The sequence below is a fragment of the Cnephaeus nilssonii genome (genome assembly GCF_951640355.1).
Source record: "Cnephaeus nilssonii genome assembly, chromosome: 6".
Classification (NCBI taxonomy): domain Eukaryota; kingdom Metazoa; phylum Chordata; class Mammalia; order Chiroptera; family Vespertilionidae; genus Cnephaeus; species Cnephaeus nilssonii.
The window spans coordinates 89,020,518-89,039,912 of record NC_137077.1 but is presented as its reverse complement, the minus strand read 5'-3'; the positions used below and the strand labels follow the sequence as shown (position 1 = coordinate 89,039,912).

The 19,395-nt window shown below is 48.1% G+C and overlaps 1 protein-coding gene across 2 annotated transcripts in view; it reads right to left on the bottom strand.

Annotated features, from left to right (window-relative positions):
• Window positions 1-4,624, bottom strand: part of TSPAN11 (tetraspanin 11) — a 56,751-nt gene extending 52,127 nt beyond the window's left edge. For both annotated transcript variants that reach the window (XM_079775030.1, XM_079775031.1), the window contains exon 1: window positions 4,469-4,624. In XM_079775030.1, coding sequence (XP_079631156.1) covers window positions 4,469-4,475 — 7 coding nt within the window. In that variant the 5' untranslated portion in view covers window positions 4,476-4,624. The remainder of the gene's footprint in view (window positions 1-4,468) is intronic.
• Window positions 4,625-19,395: the final 14,771 nt, after the last annotated feature.

Genomic DNA, 19,395 nt, shown 5'->3' with positions numbered 1-19,395 from the left:
AGTGTGCGTGCCCTGTTCTGTGCTGCCTCATTTATTTGCGTTCAGGATGCCCCAGGAGCATAGAATCCCATTTAAAACGGTAAGTGATAGAAAGCAGAAAGCAGACAGCAAGCAGTGACTTCACTATCAGTGACATGGTCTTTGATTCATTCTTTTCAGCTGGAGAAACAACTTTTCATTTACATTAAAGTTTGGCTGACAAAAATTTTCAAAACATGAGGTCAGTGTTAAAAAAATAAAGAAGAATCCCTAAGTCAGGACAAGCCGTGAGCCACTGCTGATTACTCCCTCTACCATCAAAGAGGAGCAGGGAGCTACTTCAAAACAGACCGGGGGCCAGCAGAGCGATTTCCCTCACCATTTCCTGAACCCCTGAAACTGCCCCAATTCCCGAGTTCCCGGCCTTTACAGTAAAGCTCCCTGAGCCTTGAAGAAGGGCTAGCCGCATATCCAGGGGCAGTGAAAACAGGAGGGAGAAGCTGTTCAGACACAGCTGCATTCCTCCCCTAAGCTGTGCACTGGAAAGGCACCCCAAAAAGAAAAGGGGTGCCTGGCTGGCTTGGGGGCATAACCAGCAGGAGACCATGCACCCCTGACACGGACAGGGGAGACCTGTGTTTAGACACAATTGCACAGCGGTTACCCCTTCCCACCACGAGCCCTTTTCCCAATGGTCCACTGTCGGCATCAGACGCTTCGGTGCTCCCTGCCCTCTACTACGTTGCGCTTTCTAGGCCTGACTCAGGCTTCTGTACAGCCGGCTGGGAGTCACGGATCATTTCCTCTGTTTGCAGGATGAGGAACTGGGCTCAGTGAGGTCACGCGGGGGGAAGGGGCAGAGCCGGGCTCCAGGCTGGGCTGCCTGCCCTGGGCGGGCACTTGTTTTCCTCGCCGTCTCTGAGCACCAGCTGTGCTCCCATCTCTTCCTGGGAGTGAGTTTAACCTCTCAACAATAGGTGCTCCAGGTCAGGGACCGGGTCCTCATGTATTTCTGAGGCCTGAAGAGTCAGGCTCTTAGCAGGCGAGTGGTGACTCCGTGTAGATTAACACCCCTGCCCGGGTCTGCTCTGTGGTGTGCTGTCTTGTACGTATAAGCATCAGCCACAGCGGGGACATGTACAAGCAGTAGAGTCAGTGTCCAAAGGAGTGAACGAGATTCTGATCTGTACCCGTCTCTTCTCTGCACTTCTCTCCAAAGGCCCCTCCTCACCAACCACCTAAACAACCCGGCGAGACAGCCAGACCTCCTCCTCCGCCCGTGGGCATACTGCTAATATAGACTTTATGTAACTAGTAAATCATGTGCTGTGCCATATAACTCTATATTATAGTACACATGGGATATACCAACTCCCATGGGTTTAGTAAAGGTGGTGGTAAATGCATATTGGGCCCCAAACCCGGGTACAGTGCTGGACACAGGAGCCGCACCGCCGTCTGTAAATGTATTTATAGGAAGAGACACAGGACAGATGTTTCACATGGAGCTGACGTGGCTGCTGTAAATGTGGGTCAGGGCGAGCCATTGCGCTGCTGCCCTCAGAAATCGCTCAGAGTGGAGGGCTCCTCTCCACTGCCAACTACTCAAGAAAAACGATGCCGAGTGGACACCTCCTGGGCAGGAGGCACATCCGGGCAGTTTGCCTGGGAACACACCCAAGGGAGGGCGATGACAGACATCACCCGGCATAGGCAGCGCCGGTCCACCAGCGTGTGGCTCAGCCACTTTGTGGCTATTCAGTGTGTCCTCTCGGTCTGGTGCTTGTCTCACCCGGGCCCAGAGTTTCCCACATGGCTATACTGTGTGCAAAATAATTCTCACATTAACCTTGACCAAAAATCCAGGGAATTCCACCAGTTAAAAAACAACACACCCATACGATGAATTCCGTGGCCGAGCAGAAATGGTCTGTGGGATAACCACGTCCAGTCTGAATGGCCGCCTTTGGTCCTCCTTGAGGGCCCAGTGTGCATTACTATTATTTCAACGTGGCGTTGAAAAGGCCCCTCTGAGTCTTCTGATACAATGGTTTTCTAGTTTATAGTGGGAAGACGCTTTCGTCAAAGGAAATCCTACCTGGAAGCCAACCCACAATTCAGGTGAACCCTGAGCAGTTGGTGCCCCCAGGGCCGGGCCTATAGGGCTTGCTCCATCCTCAGAAGCTCCTAGGAGCACAATTTGAAAACCATGCAGCCATTCCCCCGTACTAAGTTATTCCCTCACTTGCTAACCCAGCCTTTCTCGAGTACCTACTGTGTGCTGGGTGCTGGTGAGCCAGCAGGTAACAGGAGAGGGAGGGCCTCTCTGCAGAAGCGCACAGTGTGGTGCAGTGGGCAGACAGGAGTTCAGATGGTGGTAAGTGCTGCGAAGCAAGTAGATCAGGCGCTGTGATTGGGCCAGGCGGTGGCTGCTTCAGACAGGGGATCAGGAATGGCTCTCTGGGGACGTGAGACATGAGCTGAGAGCAGAAGGACGACCTGGAAGGAGGCCTGATTCCGACCAGCGGGGAAGCGGCCTCGAAGAGGCGAGTGACTTTCCCAGGTCACACACGGGGAGGAGGCCGAGCTGGGACCTGACCCGGGGTCTCCAGGCTTCCTGCCAGGGCTCTTTCCTTTCACAATGTTTACCAAATAGCTGCTGCACTCAAAGAAGTCGAGGTGACTGGTGACATCCAAGGGCTGACAAACCACCAACCACATCCTGGTGTTTGGGGCTGTCTGTCATGACTCTTGACCCCCTCCCGGCCCTCCTCAGCCTGTTACAGCTGGAGCTCTGAAACCCAGAAGACACCGCCCTGCAGCTGTCCTCCCTGACCCCTTGCCTGGTTGGGAAAGCGTCCTCCTCTCCTGTCTGCCCGGCTGCGAACTGGAGAATGCTCCTTGCTGCCTCCATTGTTGGCAGATGGCACAAGCGAGACGGAGGGGCTAAAGCCTCCCGGCTCACCTGGAGGAAGGCTCCCTGGAAGTCATGCTGCTCCAGGGCTCTGACTCCAAGGCCACCCACGCCAGGTTGGGCCTGTGCCGCAGGGGCATTCACACAAACCACCGCACCACCGGCCACACGAGGGTCACGGTGTCACTGTCAGAGTGCTTCGAGGCCGACATCCCCATGACGCTGGATATCACAGGGAGCCGCATGCAAATGGCTCCCTCTTTGACCCACAAACCAAACAGCTCCCAGCCCCCAAGTGTTGCCCACACCTCCCAGGTGGCACCTGTGGGCCCAGCACTCGCCCTTTGCCCCGAGAGCCTTCCTGCTGTCACAGCGCTTTCCAGGCACCAGCTAATTGGCGCCTCAGGAGGCAGGAAGGGCAGCGGTTACTAGTTTTGCACTGGAAGCAACTGAACCCCAGAGTGACCTGAGCAGGGAGCACCGCACTGACCAAGTAACAGCCACTAACTTCTGATTCAGACCCAGGCCTCCGGACGCCACCTGCAGATCCTTTCCACTGGAATCCAGCTGCCCACAAGTTAAACACAGACCATCCGCTCTGGCCTAACACCACCTTCGTTCTCTTTACCCTCCGCCCTAGAGGATACAGAGGAGTTTTTCCAGAAGCTGCCTCTCCTCTCCAGCCACGCCTGCCTCACCACGCGTGCCAACCTGCTGGAGGCCTCTGGGGCACCTACTCCTGCACACTCGGCCACTCTGACCCAGTTGAGATGATCTGTCCAACCCAACTGAGCCCTCCCCCCTTTTATATTTCCCAGCCTGTTTATGCATATGAACACTGCACATATCACTGGTGAAAACAATACACTCTAAAACCTTCCACACCTTCCTTCTTTCCATACCAAACTAATCAACTACACAGGCCGGCAAGCACAGTGACAGGGTCTGCTGCACCGTGTTCCCCAGTACACGGCTGCGCCCATGGGACTGTGCACAGCCCGGCCCCGGCAGGCAGGTGCTGAGGGCGGCCCTGGACACACAGAAGGCGCACCAGCTGCTGGCATTTAGCAAACCCTGCTCTGCATGGGGAACAGAGCCAAGGACTGCAAAATTTTAGTTAGGATCACGCGGGACCTGTCCCCTCACTCTTAAGAGCCAGCGACTGGAATTCAGGGTGGACAAAGAATGGCAATTTGAAGAGGAGCAGCCGTGCACTGAGCAAGCTGGGCAGCACAGGGCACTGACAGGCCCAGGGCTCTCCCAAGACCCGCGCAAAGGAATCAGGAGCACAGCTCTGGGCACAGATGCTGGGGACCCCGTACAGACACCAGTGCTTACACACATCCATCCTGAATGTCCCCAGGATTCCTGCCCCACTCCTAACCAGAAGTCAGCTTGCCCCTGCCCGCCAAGGCCCTCTAAGGTCCAGCTCTGGGGGTTGGGGGGAGAGCGGGGGGGACAAGACAGGGAAAGTGGGGCGCTTCCTCCCCGCGACCCGCGGGCCTCGCGGGGACGCCCTCCTCCCCGTGCGCCCCAGCCCCGCGGGCCCTCCGGAGCCCGGTGCACTGCACTTACCGGCCATGGGGCACAGGGCTCGGTTCGCAGCCAGGGGAGTGGAGCCTGGAGGTGGAGCGGAGGCTCGGAGGGCCGCCCCCTGCCCGCCCGCCTGCCCGCTGCGCTCCTGACCTCCCACCCGGAGAGGGTCTGGGTGAAGGCGGTGCGCTCGCTGGAGCCCTTGGCCCTTCCGGCCGGCCCGCGCCTCTGCCCGCCCCGCCCCGCTTCCCGCGCCCACCCTCCCCTCCGCGCCCCCTCTGTTCCCAGGCTCGCTCTCTCCCAGCCGCCGCGGGCTGGGCTCCCCAGAAGCCCTGTGCGGCAGCGTCTTTGTTTGGGACCTGGCCTTTCTTCAATTCACAGCACACACAGCGAATTCAGCTGGAGTGAGGGGCAGCTGTGCGGTTGCCTGGGGGATTCTCGTTAGGAGGTGTTGGGAGGGACTGGGGTCCGGCGGCTTCCAGATCGCCCATCTGCCCTTAGCCCCCTCCCCGCCCCAGGCTTCTCTCAGGCCTTGCTGCCCCCTAGGTCGGCTCTGGTGGAGCAGGAGATGAGCAGGGTCCTGGGAGAAGCTGGCCCGCGTGGGCTCCCCACTCTAGGGACTAGCCTGTGTGATCACAGAGAGCCTTCCACCGCCCCTTCTTCCCCCACAGCCAGCGCAGGGAAGACTGCCATCACTGCCCTGTCCCTCGGAGAGTCCCGCTGACCATCAGCTTCACATCCCAGGGCCGGGAGAACCCTAATCTCTTCCTAGACCGGGGGACCAGGAAGACCAGGCAGAGAGCCCACCTGCCTGTGCCCTGGCGGAGGGCAGGGGCAGAGCTGCCTGTGGCGGGCTCTGACCTAACAGCCGGCAGGCATGTGTTATTTCCCAGAGCAACAAAGGCCCGTGCTTGTCCAACCATGTTCTTTTGAAACTTGACCGCAGTGAGCAAGGTTACCCATTTACCCAGTTGCCGGGTCAGGGAAGCCAGGGGAGGCAGGGAGAGCTGACAGGCAAGGCATGGGAGCACAGCCTTCTCCACACCCAGGCTGATGAGAAAGGATTAGCAGAGGGGACGTAAATGGGGGGTCTTGAAAGGAGATGATTGCAAGTGTCCCTGTGAGAGGAAGACCTGCGATGGGGAGGGGGTGACTATGGAAGGGGCAGCAGAAGGCGGTAGAAGGGAGGGTGGAGAGGGGGTCTCAAGGAGGAGGACCCCGGTGGTGGTGTGGGGGTGGGAGTCGGAGGAGGACCTGGAGCGATGTGAAGCTGAGAGAAGATGAGATGGGGGAGAGTGGAGACAAGGGAGAGAGGGCTGGGTTGAGGACAGAGCCGTGGTCTAAGCAGGCAAAGCAGGCAATGAAAGGAACTGAGACCATCCAGGAGGGTCAGCGCTATGCAGGGCACCAGCGCTCCTGAGAAGAGGGTGTGTTCAATAGGGACCCACACCGCAGGGATACCAAAGAGGAGCGTCCTTGGGGACTTCTGAGAGAATTATTTTGGTGGCGGGAGTATGAGCCGATTGCCCCTCCTTGGGGACATCTGGACACATCCCTTTGCCTTTGCCTCCAGAGGTTCCCGAAGGGCTATTTTCCCAGGTCCAGAGCTTCCCAAGGAATTAGCTCAGGCTTCTGAGGAAACTGCTTCTCAGTTCAGGTTCACTCTCTGCCCAGGCCCATTTCCTCACTGTCTTACAGGTGTGTCCTCAAGCAGCTCCCAATAGACCTCCTGCATGCTGATCTCCACCTCCATTTCCATGCAGAGTCTGTTTTCCAGAAATCCAACCTGAGATATATGGTCACTGAGAAAGGGGGAGTGAAAGAAAGAAAAGGTGGGATGGTTACTAGACTTACTGTGGTGATCGCTTTGTAAGGTATATAAATATGGAATCCCTATGTTGTACACCTAAAACTAATGTAATATCGTATGTGGGCTATAATTAAAAACAATTTTTAAAAAGAACATAAAGAAAAAAGAAAAGAATAGGTAGATGGTGATAAGACGGCATGAACAGCCACAGAGCATTAAGGAGACCAGACGAAGCAACATGGTGGGAGAGAGGCCTGCGCAAGCACAGAACATAGCCTTGCCCTCTGACCTTCCTACAAGACCTTGAATGAAGCAGACCCCCAATGCAGACCTGGACCTCTCATTAAGCAGTTTTAAGAGACAGAGATTGTCAGAAAAAGCAAGGTGGTGTTAAAGGGAAAGACAGAAATGGGGCGCGAGAGGAGAGTTATTCATAGTAGAATATGATTGCAATAGTCCTGTGAAAGGAAGACCCAGTAGGTTTGCAGAAGACAGTAGAAGAGAGAAGGGTGGGGCAGGCCTTCGGAGGGAGAAGAATGCTGTAGGTGGGGAAGGCTGAGGGGGAGTGAGTGTTCACTAAAGTGAGTAACATTAAAGCAGGAATTGGGAAAGAGAGGGTTGGAAATGTTCTGGAAGGACCTTATGCAGTATGAGAGGGCAAGTAAGAAATGAACCTGTGGACCAGGATGTCCTGTCTCCAGCACTATCCCTACTAACATTAAACATCTGGAATAGTGAACCAATAGAAATATGGTTTGTAATTAAAATTTCCCAGTAGCCATGTTTAAAATTGTAAAAAAGTAACAGGTGAAATTAATTTTAATGATACATTTTATTTAACACAATATATCGAAAGTATTATTTCAACATGCATCAATTTAAAAATTATTAATGAGATATTTTATATTTCTTCCTATCAAATTTTCCAACTCTGGTGTGCATTTTACGCTCCCAGCACATCTGAGTTCAGACACTAACTTTTCATTGAAACACCTGATCTGTATTTAAATTTGATAACATTCATGGTTGAAAAAATAGATTTGCAACCAAAGACACTGTATGCATAACCCATGGACACAGACAATGGGGTGCTGAAGGCCTGGGGGCAGGGGGGGGGCAGGGAGAGGCGGGCGCTGGCTTGAGGGGTCAACGGGGGAAAGAAAAAAGAAAAAGAAAAGTAGATTTACAAACCTAAGTTGCTGCATACATACTTATGCTTTCCAGTACTGACTCAACGTTAAGGAAGTTTATATTAATTAAACCTAATTGAAATAAAAGAAATTTAGTCCTTCAGTTGCACTTAACATATCTCAAATCCTCAATAGCCACAAGTGACTAGCAGCTGTCGCATCAGACCACAGGTCTGGAATATGGATTCCTAGACTTGTGGATTTGTGTCTTTGTTTTGTCCTCACTGTCTGTGAAAAAAATGGACCCCCCAACCACCCACCAAGTGCTGCTCCACTAACAAGATCCTAATCAGTTCCATCTTATTTCACAGAAAGCTCTGAAGATGAGGGAGAAGGTTGAAAATCCAACATCTGTGGAAGGGAAATGGGGGTTTGGCTTGGACTAGACGAGGAGTGAGGAAAATGAGATATGAGTTGGAAGTACTCCATCCTGATTGTTACTCCATGTTCACACGAGGAGTCTGTGGTTTCCTTCCCAGACGGGTGCTCCGGAGACCGCACGGATGGCGCACAGCACAGCTCTCCATGGCGCCATCGCGAATTTTAGTAGTTCCCCTTGAGCTCCGAGCACTGACTGAGTCCAAAACACTTGGGTGTGGCTGCTAGGTCTGGTCCTCATTTCCTGCATTGCAAAATGGGGAAAGTAATCCCTTATTTGAAGGAACAATGGGAGGGAATTGGTGAAATCCCAACTGTGAAGCTACAGTGAAGGAGGAGTGTCCGTCCCAGACTTCGAGACCATGCCCGCATCGGCCGGTGGCACATCTTCTGCTCCCAGCTGGGTGCTGGCAGCCTCTGCTCTCAGGCCACTCTTAGGCACCGATTGCCTGCCTTACGTCTGACAGATCCGTCATGGGATGCTGGGGTGATGGAGGTTCTAGAGACGCCTTTAGAGATGTAGAAAGAATTCCCTCCTTTCCTCTGAAAGGTCCTACACCTATTACCTGGAGGTCCAGGTTAGATCTGGTGGGACCCCCATGCCAGCACAAGGCCTGATCACCTTGATTCCTAGCAACAGTATCTATAGCCATGTCTAGAAATGGGGTCACACAAATGGATGATCACACACACACACACACACACACACACACACACACACACCCTGATGAGTGTGATCTGGTATTGCTGGGTTGCTGGCATCCCCAGGATATATGGCACATTAGCTTAATATTCAGGTTGTACCTTAAACCCTCACAGGTCAGGAAATGTAAAATTTGGATTTCTCCATCCCCTGTGTACAAGTCTGTCTTTCAAAACAATGTCTAGTCACTACCCAGGAGGGCTGCACGGAAATGAAGGTTCCCTTGGCATCCTCTGCTCCTGCCTCCTTGACACTCTCGCTTGGTTAAGCTGCCGTCCTGATGTGGCCCTGATAAGGTCTCTGTGTATAGACTCTGAGCCTCCCCAGGAAAGGCAGTGTGTTCTGGGAGGTAGAAACACGCAGGTAGAAAGCACTCCCCTCCGCATACACAGCACACAGCTGTCCGACTCAGCCTGTTCCCCCATCTTTACACGGGGGAGAAACTCATGAGATTTTTTTTCTTCCGTCTTAGTGGAAACTGGCCATACCCTCTTCATCCCTGTAAAAAACAGAGCTACACAGGCTCCGGTCAGAATCTTTCCCTCTTCCAGTTAAATATTGACCCGTTAACATTAGCTGGAATTCAAACTGCATTTAACTATGAACTTAATGACTGAATTTACTCATTTCTGCAACAATGCCTGGTGTTTAGTAGGAGGTGGCAAAGAAATGGTTGCTGAATGGAACCTCACGGTCCCAGGTATAATTCCCATGAAAGAGACGTGACATCAGAAGTGGGAGTTTTTCAGTTGTGAGGCATACGTCCAACGACTCCAAGAACATTAGTTGCCCTAATTTGTGCTTGAAATAATTATTGATCTTCATTAACAGTGTTAAAAGCATTGCTCCGATGTCCAATTGCTTGTCATGCTCCCCTGGCATGCTACAGAAAGGACTTACAGCTTGGTTGTTCCCCAGGAGAACATTATTCAAAGCAAGACATAGAAAACACATTTGGGTACAGAAAACCCAAGTACAGACAGCTGAGTAAATGAATAGACAGCCTGCACAATGACACAGTATTGCAGCTGCACTGCTTTGGTGTGTGTAGCAGACCTGCCCACCTCGCTCTTCTCCTCTGAGCTCTCAGAGCCTGCTCTGTAGCTGGGCACAGGCCCTCCCAGGGTCCCGGGCACACACCAGGGAGGAAGAGAGCCTTTGGGTTTTCTGAAGCATCTATGTTAAGATTTATATTTTGGGAATAAGGTTTTTAATATTTAAAAAAGTATAATATCTGTATATCTCATTGTAGAAGATTCTATCACTAACATATTAAAGAAGAAAGTAAAATTACCTGAAATCTTAGCTATCAGAGAAAATCATTGTATTTTCTTCTGTGTGTGTATGTGTGTGTACATGTATATGTGTGTATAACCTGATTTATTTCATTTAGAATATATCCTAATCATCTTTTTATGTCAATAAATTTAAGAACATATTAATTTTTTATGTAATATATGGGTGTACTACAACTTATTTAACTAACCCACTATTCATGGATATTTAGAATGTTTTCAATTTAAAAAATATTTTACAATGTGGTCATGAAACATTTTTTCACATATATCCTTGCCTACTTATTCAACCATTTTTTTTGTTAGTCCTCACTGAAGGATATTTTTTCCATTGATTTTTTTTTTAGAGAGTGTGGAAGGGAAGGAGGGAGGATGAGAGAGAGAGAGAAAAAGAGAGAGAAATATCCATGTGAGGGAGACACATCAATTGGTTGCCTCCCACACGTGCCCCAACTGGGGCCAGGGATGAATCTAGCAACCCAGGTATGAGCCCTTGATGGGAATTGAACCCTCGACCCTTTAGTGAGCTGGCCAATGCTCTAACCACTGAACAACCGTCCAGGGCTCAACTATTTTTTTTATGATTCCATTCTAGAAATGGAATTACAAAAAAATACTTTATATATGTTTATAAATACCATACATATGTATCTAAATATGCATATAAAAAGTTGGAAGAATACGTTTCAAAATACAGTTGTTACCTCTTGAGAGGGAACTGAGATCGGGATGTACTCAAAGAGGAATTTCACCAAATCTATGTTTTAGTTTTCACAAGAAGAAAATATCTGTGTAACTTATCATTAGTTAAAATTAAAGGTAACACCAGCCAAAAAGGAGAAGATAAAATAGTTGATAATCACACATTATTGGAAATAAAACTGCCCACTTTTTCCTGCTGGAAAAAGTTAAAGAATAGGAACAGGATAGTATTAGACTTGTAAACTGCTAAGAGAAAAAAAAGGAAGCACAACACCTAAAAGCTTGATTAGTCCAACAAAAGGAAGGAATGAAAAAAAATAAAAATAACAAAAAAGCATAGTAAATAGAAAGTACAAGTATGTGGACAAGGTAAGTCTGGCTGTACCAATGTCATGATTACTGTGATTTGGTAAAGTCCCCATTAAATGTAGCCACTCTCATATCGGGTAACAAACAAAAGCCAGTTATGTGTTGTATAAATGGAACACATAAAAATATATGGCACAGAAAGTTGCAAAATAGAGGCATGGAAAAGACACATTAACCAGGAAATGCTAATACCAAGAAACAGGTGTACCAATATCAATATAAGAAAACTAGTAGCCCGTTTGCACGAAGATTCATGCAATAGACCTTCATTCACCTGGCTGCCTGCACCAGTTTTCTGCCGGCACCGGGGACACAGGCCTTGGCTGTGGCCACCACCTTCTGCCTTCTTTCAGGGTCGGGGCTTGGCCCCGGGCGGTGGCCTTGGGCTCGGCCGAACCCAACATCCCTGCTACGGAACGCAGGAGCCGACCCCCAGTGGTTTCCTGCGATCCGTGCAGGCTCCCCACTGGTGCCCAAGGCCGGGAAAGCCTCGGGCGGCTTTCCAGGCGTTGGGCTCGGCCGCACCCAGCATCCCTGCTAAGGATCGAAGGAGCCGACCCCCAGTGGTTTCCTTCGATCAGTGTAGGCTCCCTGCTGGTGCTTAAGGCCGGGAAAGCCTCCGCCCGAGGCTTTCCCGGCCTTGGGCTCTGTCACACCCCAACGTCCCTGCAACGGTTTCCTGGTGGGCGTGGTTGGTGGGGCGTGGCTTGGTTGGTGGGCGTGGCTTGGGCGTAGCGAAGGTGCGGTCAATTTGCATATTTGTCTATTATAAGGTAAGATGGATTGCAAAGCTCAAAGAATTAATGGCCCGAAAAGAGTCTTTTTTGTTGTTGTTTAGTTCTTGTCCATTCCTGAATCTTTATGCAGTTTAAAAGGTATAAAGAAAAATAGCCCTGGCCGGTGTGCTCAGTGGTTGGAGCATCGGCCTGTGCACCAAAGGGTCGCAGGTTTGATTCCCAGTCAATGGCACATACCTTGGTTGTGGGTTCCATCCCCACCCCTGGTCTGGGCTCCTGCGGGAGACAACCAATTGATGTGTCTCACATCGATGTTTCTCTTCTCTCCCCTTCCTCCTTTCCATTCACTCTGAAAAGCAATGGAAAAAATATCCTTAGGTGAGGATTAATAACAAAACAAAACAAAAAAAAAAAAAAAAAAAAAAAGGAAAGAAAGAAAGCAAAAGAAAAATGGCCACTCAAGTAAAAAAAAAAAAATTAAGGATTTACCACTGCACTGTCTAATATAGTAGCCACTAGCCACATAGTATAGCCAATAGCTGCTAGGCTACTGAACACAAAATATGGCTAAGCCAACATGAGATGTACTATATGTGCAAAAACATACATTGGATTTCAAAAACTTGGTATAAAAATCATGTAAAATATCTCATTAATATTTTAAAATATTGACTACATGTTGAAAAGATCATATTTTAGATTTACTAAGTTAAATATAATCTATTAAAATTAATCTCACCAGTTTCTTTTTTTAACATGGCTATGGAAAATTTTAAATAATGTACATATCTCACATTGTCTTTCTATTGGACAGTACTGAAGAGGATTAGAATAATACAATTAATAAGTATAAACAAACAGATATATAAAGGGAAAATTTTGATCTCTCAGAGATTTTACACTCATGTCAAACATTCATGCAACCTTGAATAGAATGATGTTTCTATCTCTCCCTCTCTTCTTCTCTGAAATCAACTTAAATTGATCAATTACCTGGTAGTCACATGAAGATATAAAAAATGTCTAAATAGGCTAATACCTAAACACAATGCTTTTTCACAATCTCAGGAAATCCTTGTTGCCTAGTCCAAATGCTGTTGCCCTCCCCAGTGAGTGTGGGGAGGTGTCAGTGCCGGGTGAGTCTGTGGGTAGTAAGTCCTCTTGGTGGAGAGTGTTCATCTCAGGAGCCCAAGTTACCTGAGGTCCTACTCTGCCTCCTGGCCCCAGCTCACAAGATTTGTTGAGTCTGGACTCCCCTGTCAGAGAGCAATGATGACAGCTTTACCCCAGGGGCCATACCTATCTGCAAACGATTCCCTTTTGTGGAAGCCTGGGAAGGGCAGGCCTGACTGGCCAGCTATTCTGAATGATTTAGCCTATAACACTGAGGAGGGTCCCAGGCTCCCTCCTCCACATGGATTTTATCACTCAGCACTTGGAGAACAACTCTTATCTTGAGTAGTTTATCGCACTCATGTTTGGCTTGAAGTTTTAAAAATTCTTGATTCTTCATCAATCCAATTCTTTAAAAAAAAATCACTTTCAATACTTTTAGTGTACAGGTAGCACCCTTCCTTGATTTTCAGAAAAATTATTGATAAAATTATTTCTGTTATTTCATAGGACTTTGAGTAGGTGGGGATGCAAAGGCTGGTATCCAGTCTGTATATTTGTCTCATAACCAGTTACCTTACTAAATGCATTTTTCATATTAAAATAAACACTGATATATCATCTATACTAATAAAAGCCTAGGTGGCGTCTTGTCCTTGCGTCATCACAAGATGGCTGCCCCCATGTTGTCACAAGATCGCTGCCCCCATGTCATCACAAGATGGCTGCCACAAGATGGCCAGCAGGGGAGGGCAGTTGTGGGAGATCAGGCCAGCAGGGGAGGGCAGTTGGGGGCAAACAGGCCAGCTGGGGAGAGCAGTTGGGGACAACCGGGCCAGCAGGGGAGGGCAGTTAAGGGTGATCGGGTCAGCAGGGGAGCAGTTAGGCGTCAATCAGGCCGGCAGGGGAGCGGTTAGGGGGTGATCAGGCTGGCAGGCAGAAGCAGTTAGGGGCAATCATGCAGGCAGGCAGGCAAGGGTTAGGAACCAGCAGTCCCGGATTGTGAGAGGGATGTCCAACTGCCAGTTTAAGCCCATTCCAGGGATCGGGCCTAAATTGGCAGTCAGACATCCCCTGAGGGGTCCCAGATTGGAGAGGGTGCAGGCTGGGCTGAGGGCCATCTCCCCCCCCCCCCCCCCCCATGCATGAATTTCGTGTACTGGGCCTCTAGTTAAGAATAATGCAAAATATGCATGTATTTTTCAATGACACAGAAACCATCAAACAAATGATATGATTATGGAGGATTGCTAGGGATACTTTGAGGACAAAATTTGAAGTTCAACTAAAAAAAGAATTTTGACTACCTTGAAATTCCTCTCTCTCTCTCTCTCTCTCTCTCTCTCTCTCTCTCTCTCTCTCTCTCTCCACCTTCACCTCTCTTATCCAATGAAATAAATCCACATTCCAATAAAGATAAAAATGTACTATTAAGCCTTTCTGGTCTCCCAACTGCAGAGCCGGCTTTATAGGTTTGCACACAAGGCCCAATGTTTAAAAGGGGCCTGCACTTCACTTAAGGCTCTGCTATTGCTATCCTAAAATTCTTAATTCACACAACTGGGTGACTGATCCTGAATATAGGCTTTACTTAGCAGAGCCCTGGTCATTGATATTTCTGCAAAAATACTTAGCCAGTGTTATGCATTTTTCACCCAAATTAAAAGATTAGGCGTTGTGACATTTTGCTGACTCCAAAGAGAACGCCATCATGTGTATCTTCAGAATAATCTCACTTTTCTGCAGGGGTGGGGTGAGGGGTTGAATTTGGGGAAAAGAGTATGAACAGAATCCGGTCTGTTAGTATTCTTTTGTGAGATGGCCTCACCTTCACTTGTTGACACTCTTTTATTCTCACTTTTCTCTCCAGCCATATTCCAGCTTGCAGTTGAGTACACAAAACTTATTCTTTTTCCCACACAATGGTCCCCATTGCTTCAAATACCCTGCCCAACCTATGCATGTGATGAGCTTCTACTCGATCTTCAGCCTTTGCTTAGTTATAACCCCCTTTAGGACCCCCCTCCTCGGCCTCTCCAGGCTGAGCGAAGTGCCTTGCTCTATTGACCTCATGTCTCCAGTGAGGACTTAATCATGGAGCTGGAATTCTTATGTACCTCTTTTCCACTAGATTAGTGGTTTCCAACATTTTTGTGTGTATTCACTAATTTTTGTGTGTGTGGCACACTTGAAAGTATTAAAACACTGAAACATATTAAACAAGTCAAGAATAATTGCAAGGCAATTACTGCTGCAATGTAACTGGGTCTCACAGCCGCTATAACAGCATCGCTGTTACTGCACTAGCACTTGGTCTCCCTTTAATGCTAGTTTGCTGTTCTGAGTACATGCTCTGGTATATCTTACATGTTACATTTTCTTATGCTCCAGTAAACACCAAGTTGGATAGATTTTACATCTCTCACCTTGGGTCTGTGTCCTATTTGACAGACTTTGCTAACATACATATTTCATTAGAGCAAAAATATGTGTTAGACACTGATTGAAATCTGATAGCCCATCATGATCATCAGGATCAGTTACACAGATTGCTCACTGTACCAGGGCGCTCAGCTGATGGGGCAAAGGGAGACCAATGGCCAGCCGTAATCTGTCAACAGATGATGTGCCCACCAGGCTGCACCTTCCCAGAAGGGGTCCCTTTTCCTGATTTGTGCAAAAGGTGCCATTTGGATGAATGGGTGCCCTGGGTCAGGACACCCCAGGGTGCTACAGAGATCACCAGGAAACTGCTGGAGAGCAAGGATTCTATTCATCTTTACATCTCCAGCATTTACCACTGTGCTGGATAATAACAGACATTAATAAATGTGGAATAAATTATAAAACAATCAAGAGGCTCTGCTGATAGCATGTAACACAATTTGGGCCTAGTCTAAAACATTATTAACATAAATTTCCCAAATCTGGTCTGCTGGGGCTCTGCCTTTTAAATGTGTTGGATACACTGGTGTGATGTGGTAAAATTACAACGCCCGCACCCCCTCCCCGCCGCATCCTTCAGGCATCATACAGAGCCCTGGATCCTTCCCATTTGTGCTGGGAGTGTTTCAAGCCCTTAGTCATTATTCATCAAGTGTACTAATGTTGAAAGAAAGGAGGTGAGAACATACAGAGGGGTAAAGACCGTCTATTCAATAAATGGTGTTGGGAAACTTGGACAGATACAAAATAAAATGAAACTATACCACATTCTTACACCATACACAAGAATAAACCCAAAATAGATTAAAGGCTTTAATGTAACACTCAAAACTATAAAACTCCTGGAAGAAAACATAGGCAGTAAAATCTTGAACATTTCTCTTAATAATATTTTTTTTCTGATGTATCTCCTCTGGCAAGGGAAACAAAGGAATACATAAACCAATGGGATTACATCAAATGAGAAGTTTTTGCACAGCAAAGGAAACCATCAACAAAATGCAAAGACAACCTACTGAATGGAAGAATATATTTGCCAATGATGCATCTGATAAGGGGTTAATACAAAATTTATAAAGAACTCTTACAACTCAACACCCAAAATCAAACAATCCCATTAAAAATGGGCAAAGAACCTGAATAGATATTTCTCCAAATAGGACATACAGATGGCAAATAGACATATGAAAAAGTGCTCAACATCATTAATCATCAGAGAATTACAGATTAAAACCACAATGAAATATCACTTCACATCTGTCAGAATGGCTACCATCAATAAATAACAAACAAACAGTTGGCGAGAATGTAGAGAAAAGGGAACCCTCATGCACTGTTGGTGGGAATGGAGATTGGTGCAGCCACTATGGAAAGCAGTATGGAGGGTGCTCAAAATTTAAAAATGGAACTGCCTTATGACTAGTGATTCCACTTCTGGATATGTATTTGAAGAAGAAACCCCAAACACAAATTCAAAAGTACATATGCACCCCTATGTTCATTGCAGTGTTATTTACAATAACCAAGATATGGAAGCAACTCAAGTGCTCATCAATAGATGAGTGGATAAAAAAAGCGGGGGTACATATATACAATGGAATATTATGTGGCAATAAGAAAGAATGAAGTCTTTCCTTTTGCAACAGTATGGATAGACCTAGAGAGTATTATGCTAAGTGAAATAAGTAAGTCAGAGAAAGACAAATACCATATGATTTCACTTGTATGTGGAATCTAAAGAACAAATAAAACAGAAACAGATTCATAGATACAGAGAACAGGCTGATGTTTCCAGAGGGAAAGGGGTTTGGGGAATTGGGTGAAAAGGTGAAGGGATTAAGCACTACAACTTGGTGGTCACAAAATAGTCATCGAATGTAAAGTACAGCATAGGGAATATAGTTAGTAATATTGTAATAACTATGTATGGTGCCAGGTGGGCACTGGAAATATCAGAGGGACCACTTTGTAAAGTGTACGATTATCTAATAACTATGCTGCACACCTAAATCTAATACAAAATAATATTAAATGTAGTAAACTGTAATTGAAAAAAATAAATTAAAAAAGAGAAAGGAAGGCTGAGAGCTGCTGTGCCAACACACTTCCTTCTTACAAACAGGAAGCCCGCAGTCTCTCTCCCTGCCCCAGTTCCTGCGTAGCACGTGTGTGATGAGCAAGCAGAAATGAGCACTCACTGAGAATTTTAGTCCTAGAGCTGGAAGAAGGCTTAGAGGTCACCCAGTTCATTCTTATTCACAATCAGGAGACTGAGACATAGAGAGGAATGTGCTATCACATAATTGTTGGTAGAACAACAACTAGAACCCAGGTTAAGACTACCTTCCTCCTGCAAGTCGTATGTATGCCTTCCCATCCTTCCTTTTATTCAGGTCTATAGCAGTTCTCTCCTCCCCCATTCCATGAGCCAATTGCCTTGGTCATCCCCTAATCCTACTCCTAGAGATGACAGAGCCAAGCCCAAGGAAGGGTGGGAATAGAACATGGCCTAAAGGATGATCTTGTCTTGAAAGTGCAAGAAGCTGGCCTGCGCCTCTGTCTGGAGACATCACATTGACACTGCCAGATGTTGTGCTAATAAAGAGTGCTGCCCGGCTGCTGTGGCTCAGTGGTTGAGCATTAACCCATGAACCAGGAAGTCACCATTGATTCCCAGTCAGGGCAATATGCCTGGGTTGTGGGTTCAATCCCCAGCGGGGGGAGTATGAAGGAGGCAGCTGATCAATGATTCTCTCTCATCATTGATGTTTCTATCTCTCTCTCCCTCTCACTTCCTCTCTGAAATATATATATACATATACACACACACACATACACACACACACACACACACACACACACACACACACACACACACATACACACACTAGAGGCCAGGTGCACGAAATTCGTGCACGGAGGGCGGGTGTCCCTCAGCCCAGCCTGCACCCTTTCCAATCTGGGACCCCTTGAGGGATGTCAGACTGCCCATTTAGGCCTGATCCCACTGGGATCGAGCCTAAACAGGCAGTTGGACATCCCTCTCACAATCCAGGACTGCTGGCTCCCAACCGCTTGCCTGCCTGCCTGCCTGATTGCCCCTAACCACTTCTGCCTGCCAGCCTGATCACCCCCTAACCACTCCCCTGCCAGCCTGATCGACACCTAACTGCCCCCCTGCCGGCCCGATTGCTCCTAATTGCTCTCCCCTGCCAGCCTAGTCTCCCCTAACTGCCCTCCCCTACAGGCCTGGTCCCCCCCAACTGCCCTCCTCTGCTGGCCATCTTGCGGAGGCCATCTTGTGTCCACATGAGGGCAGCCATCTTTGACCACATGGGGCGGCCATCTTGTGTTGGAGTGATGGTCAATTTGCATATTACTCTTTTATTAGATATACATACATATACACACACACACTAGAGGCCTGATACACAAAGATTCGTGCAAGAATGGGCCTTCCTTCCCCTGGCTGCCAGCACTGCCTTCGCTCTGGCCAGAGCCGCCTTTCCACCTTTGCTCTGGCCCGAAGCCGCCTTTTTGCGGAACGCCTGCGTTGTCGCCATGGTGATGATGCAAGCATCCCGCCCCCGGCCGCTCTGCGGTTGTGTATGCAAATTAACCCGCCATCTTTGTTGGGTTAATTTGCATACTCACTCCCATTGGCTGTTGGGCGTCACGAAGGTACGGTCAATTTGCATCTTTCTCTTTTATTCATGTAGATATAAAAAAAGAGTGATTTGGGCCAGGGTCTCACAGGACAGGGATGGGCAGGAGTAGTGAGGAAAAGGTTGGCTGAGTGAAGGAAGAAGCTTATTGTGGTGAGTGACTTACTAACATCTGGCTTTATGTCAAGTGCAGCATCTAGAAATAAAGTCCACATACCTTCAATCATATTCCTCATTTTATCTCGGTGTTTGTTTCTGAAGCCTTGAGGGGAATAGTATAGCTGGTAGGCTTTTCAAAGAAGTCTTTCTAGGACTGTGCATGGGGTTTGGCCCTGCTCAAGGCTGAGGTCCAATAGGGGATCGGGCAGGGGGTAGGGTTTCTCCATCCTCTTCTCTGCCACTCTAGTCCCAGTTTGGCATGGGGTCTGAAGCCTGCTGTGGGACCCTCCGAAGATGTCTGGGCAGCAGAATCAATCTCTGGGGGCTCACTTGGGCACTCCAAGGACTATGTGCTTCATTCCATTTGACAGATGGGGGACACTGACACTTCAGGAGAGAGGAG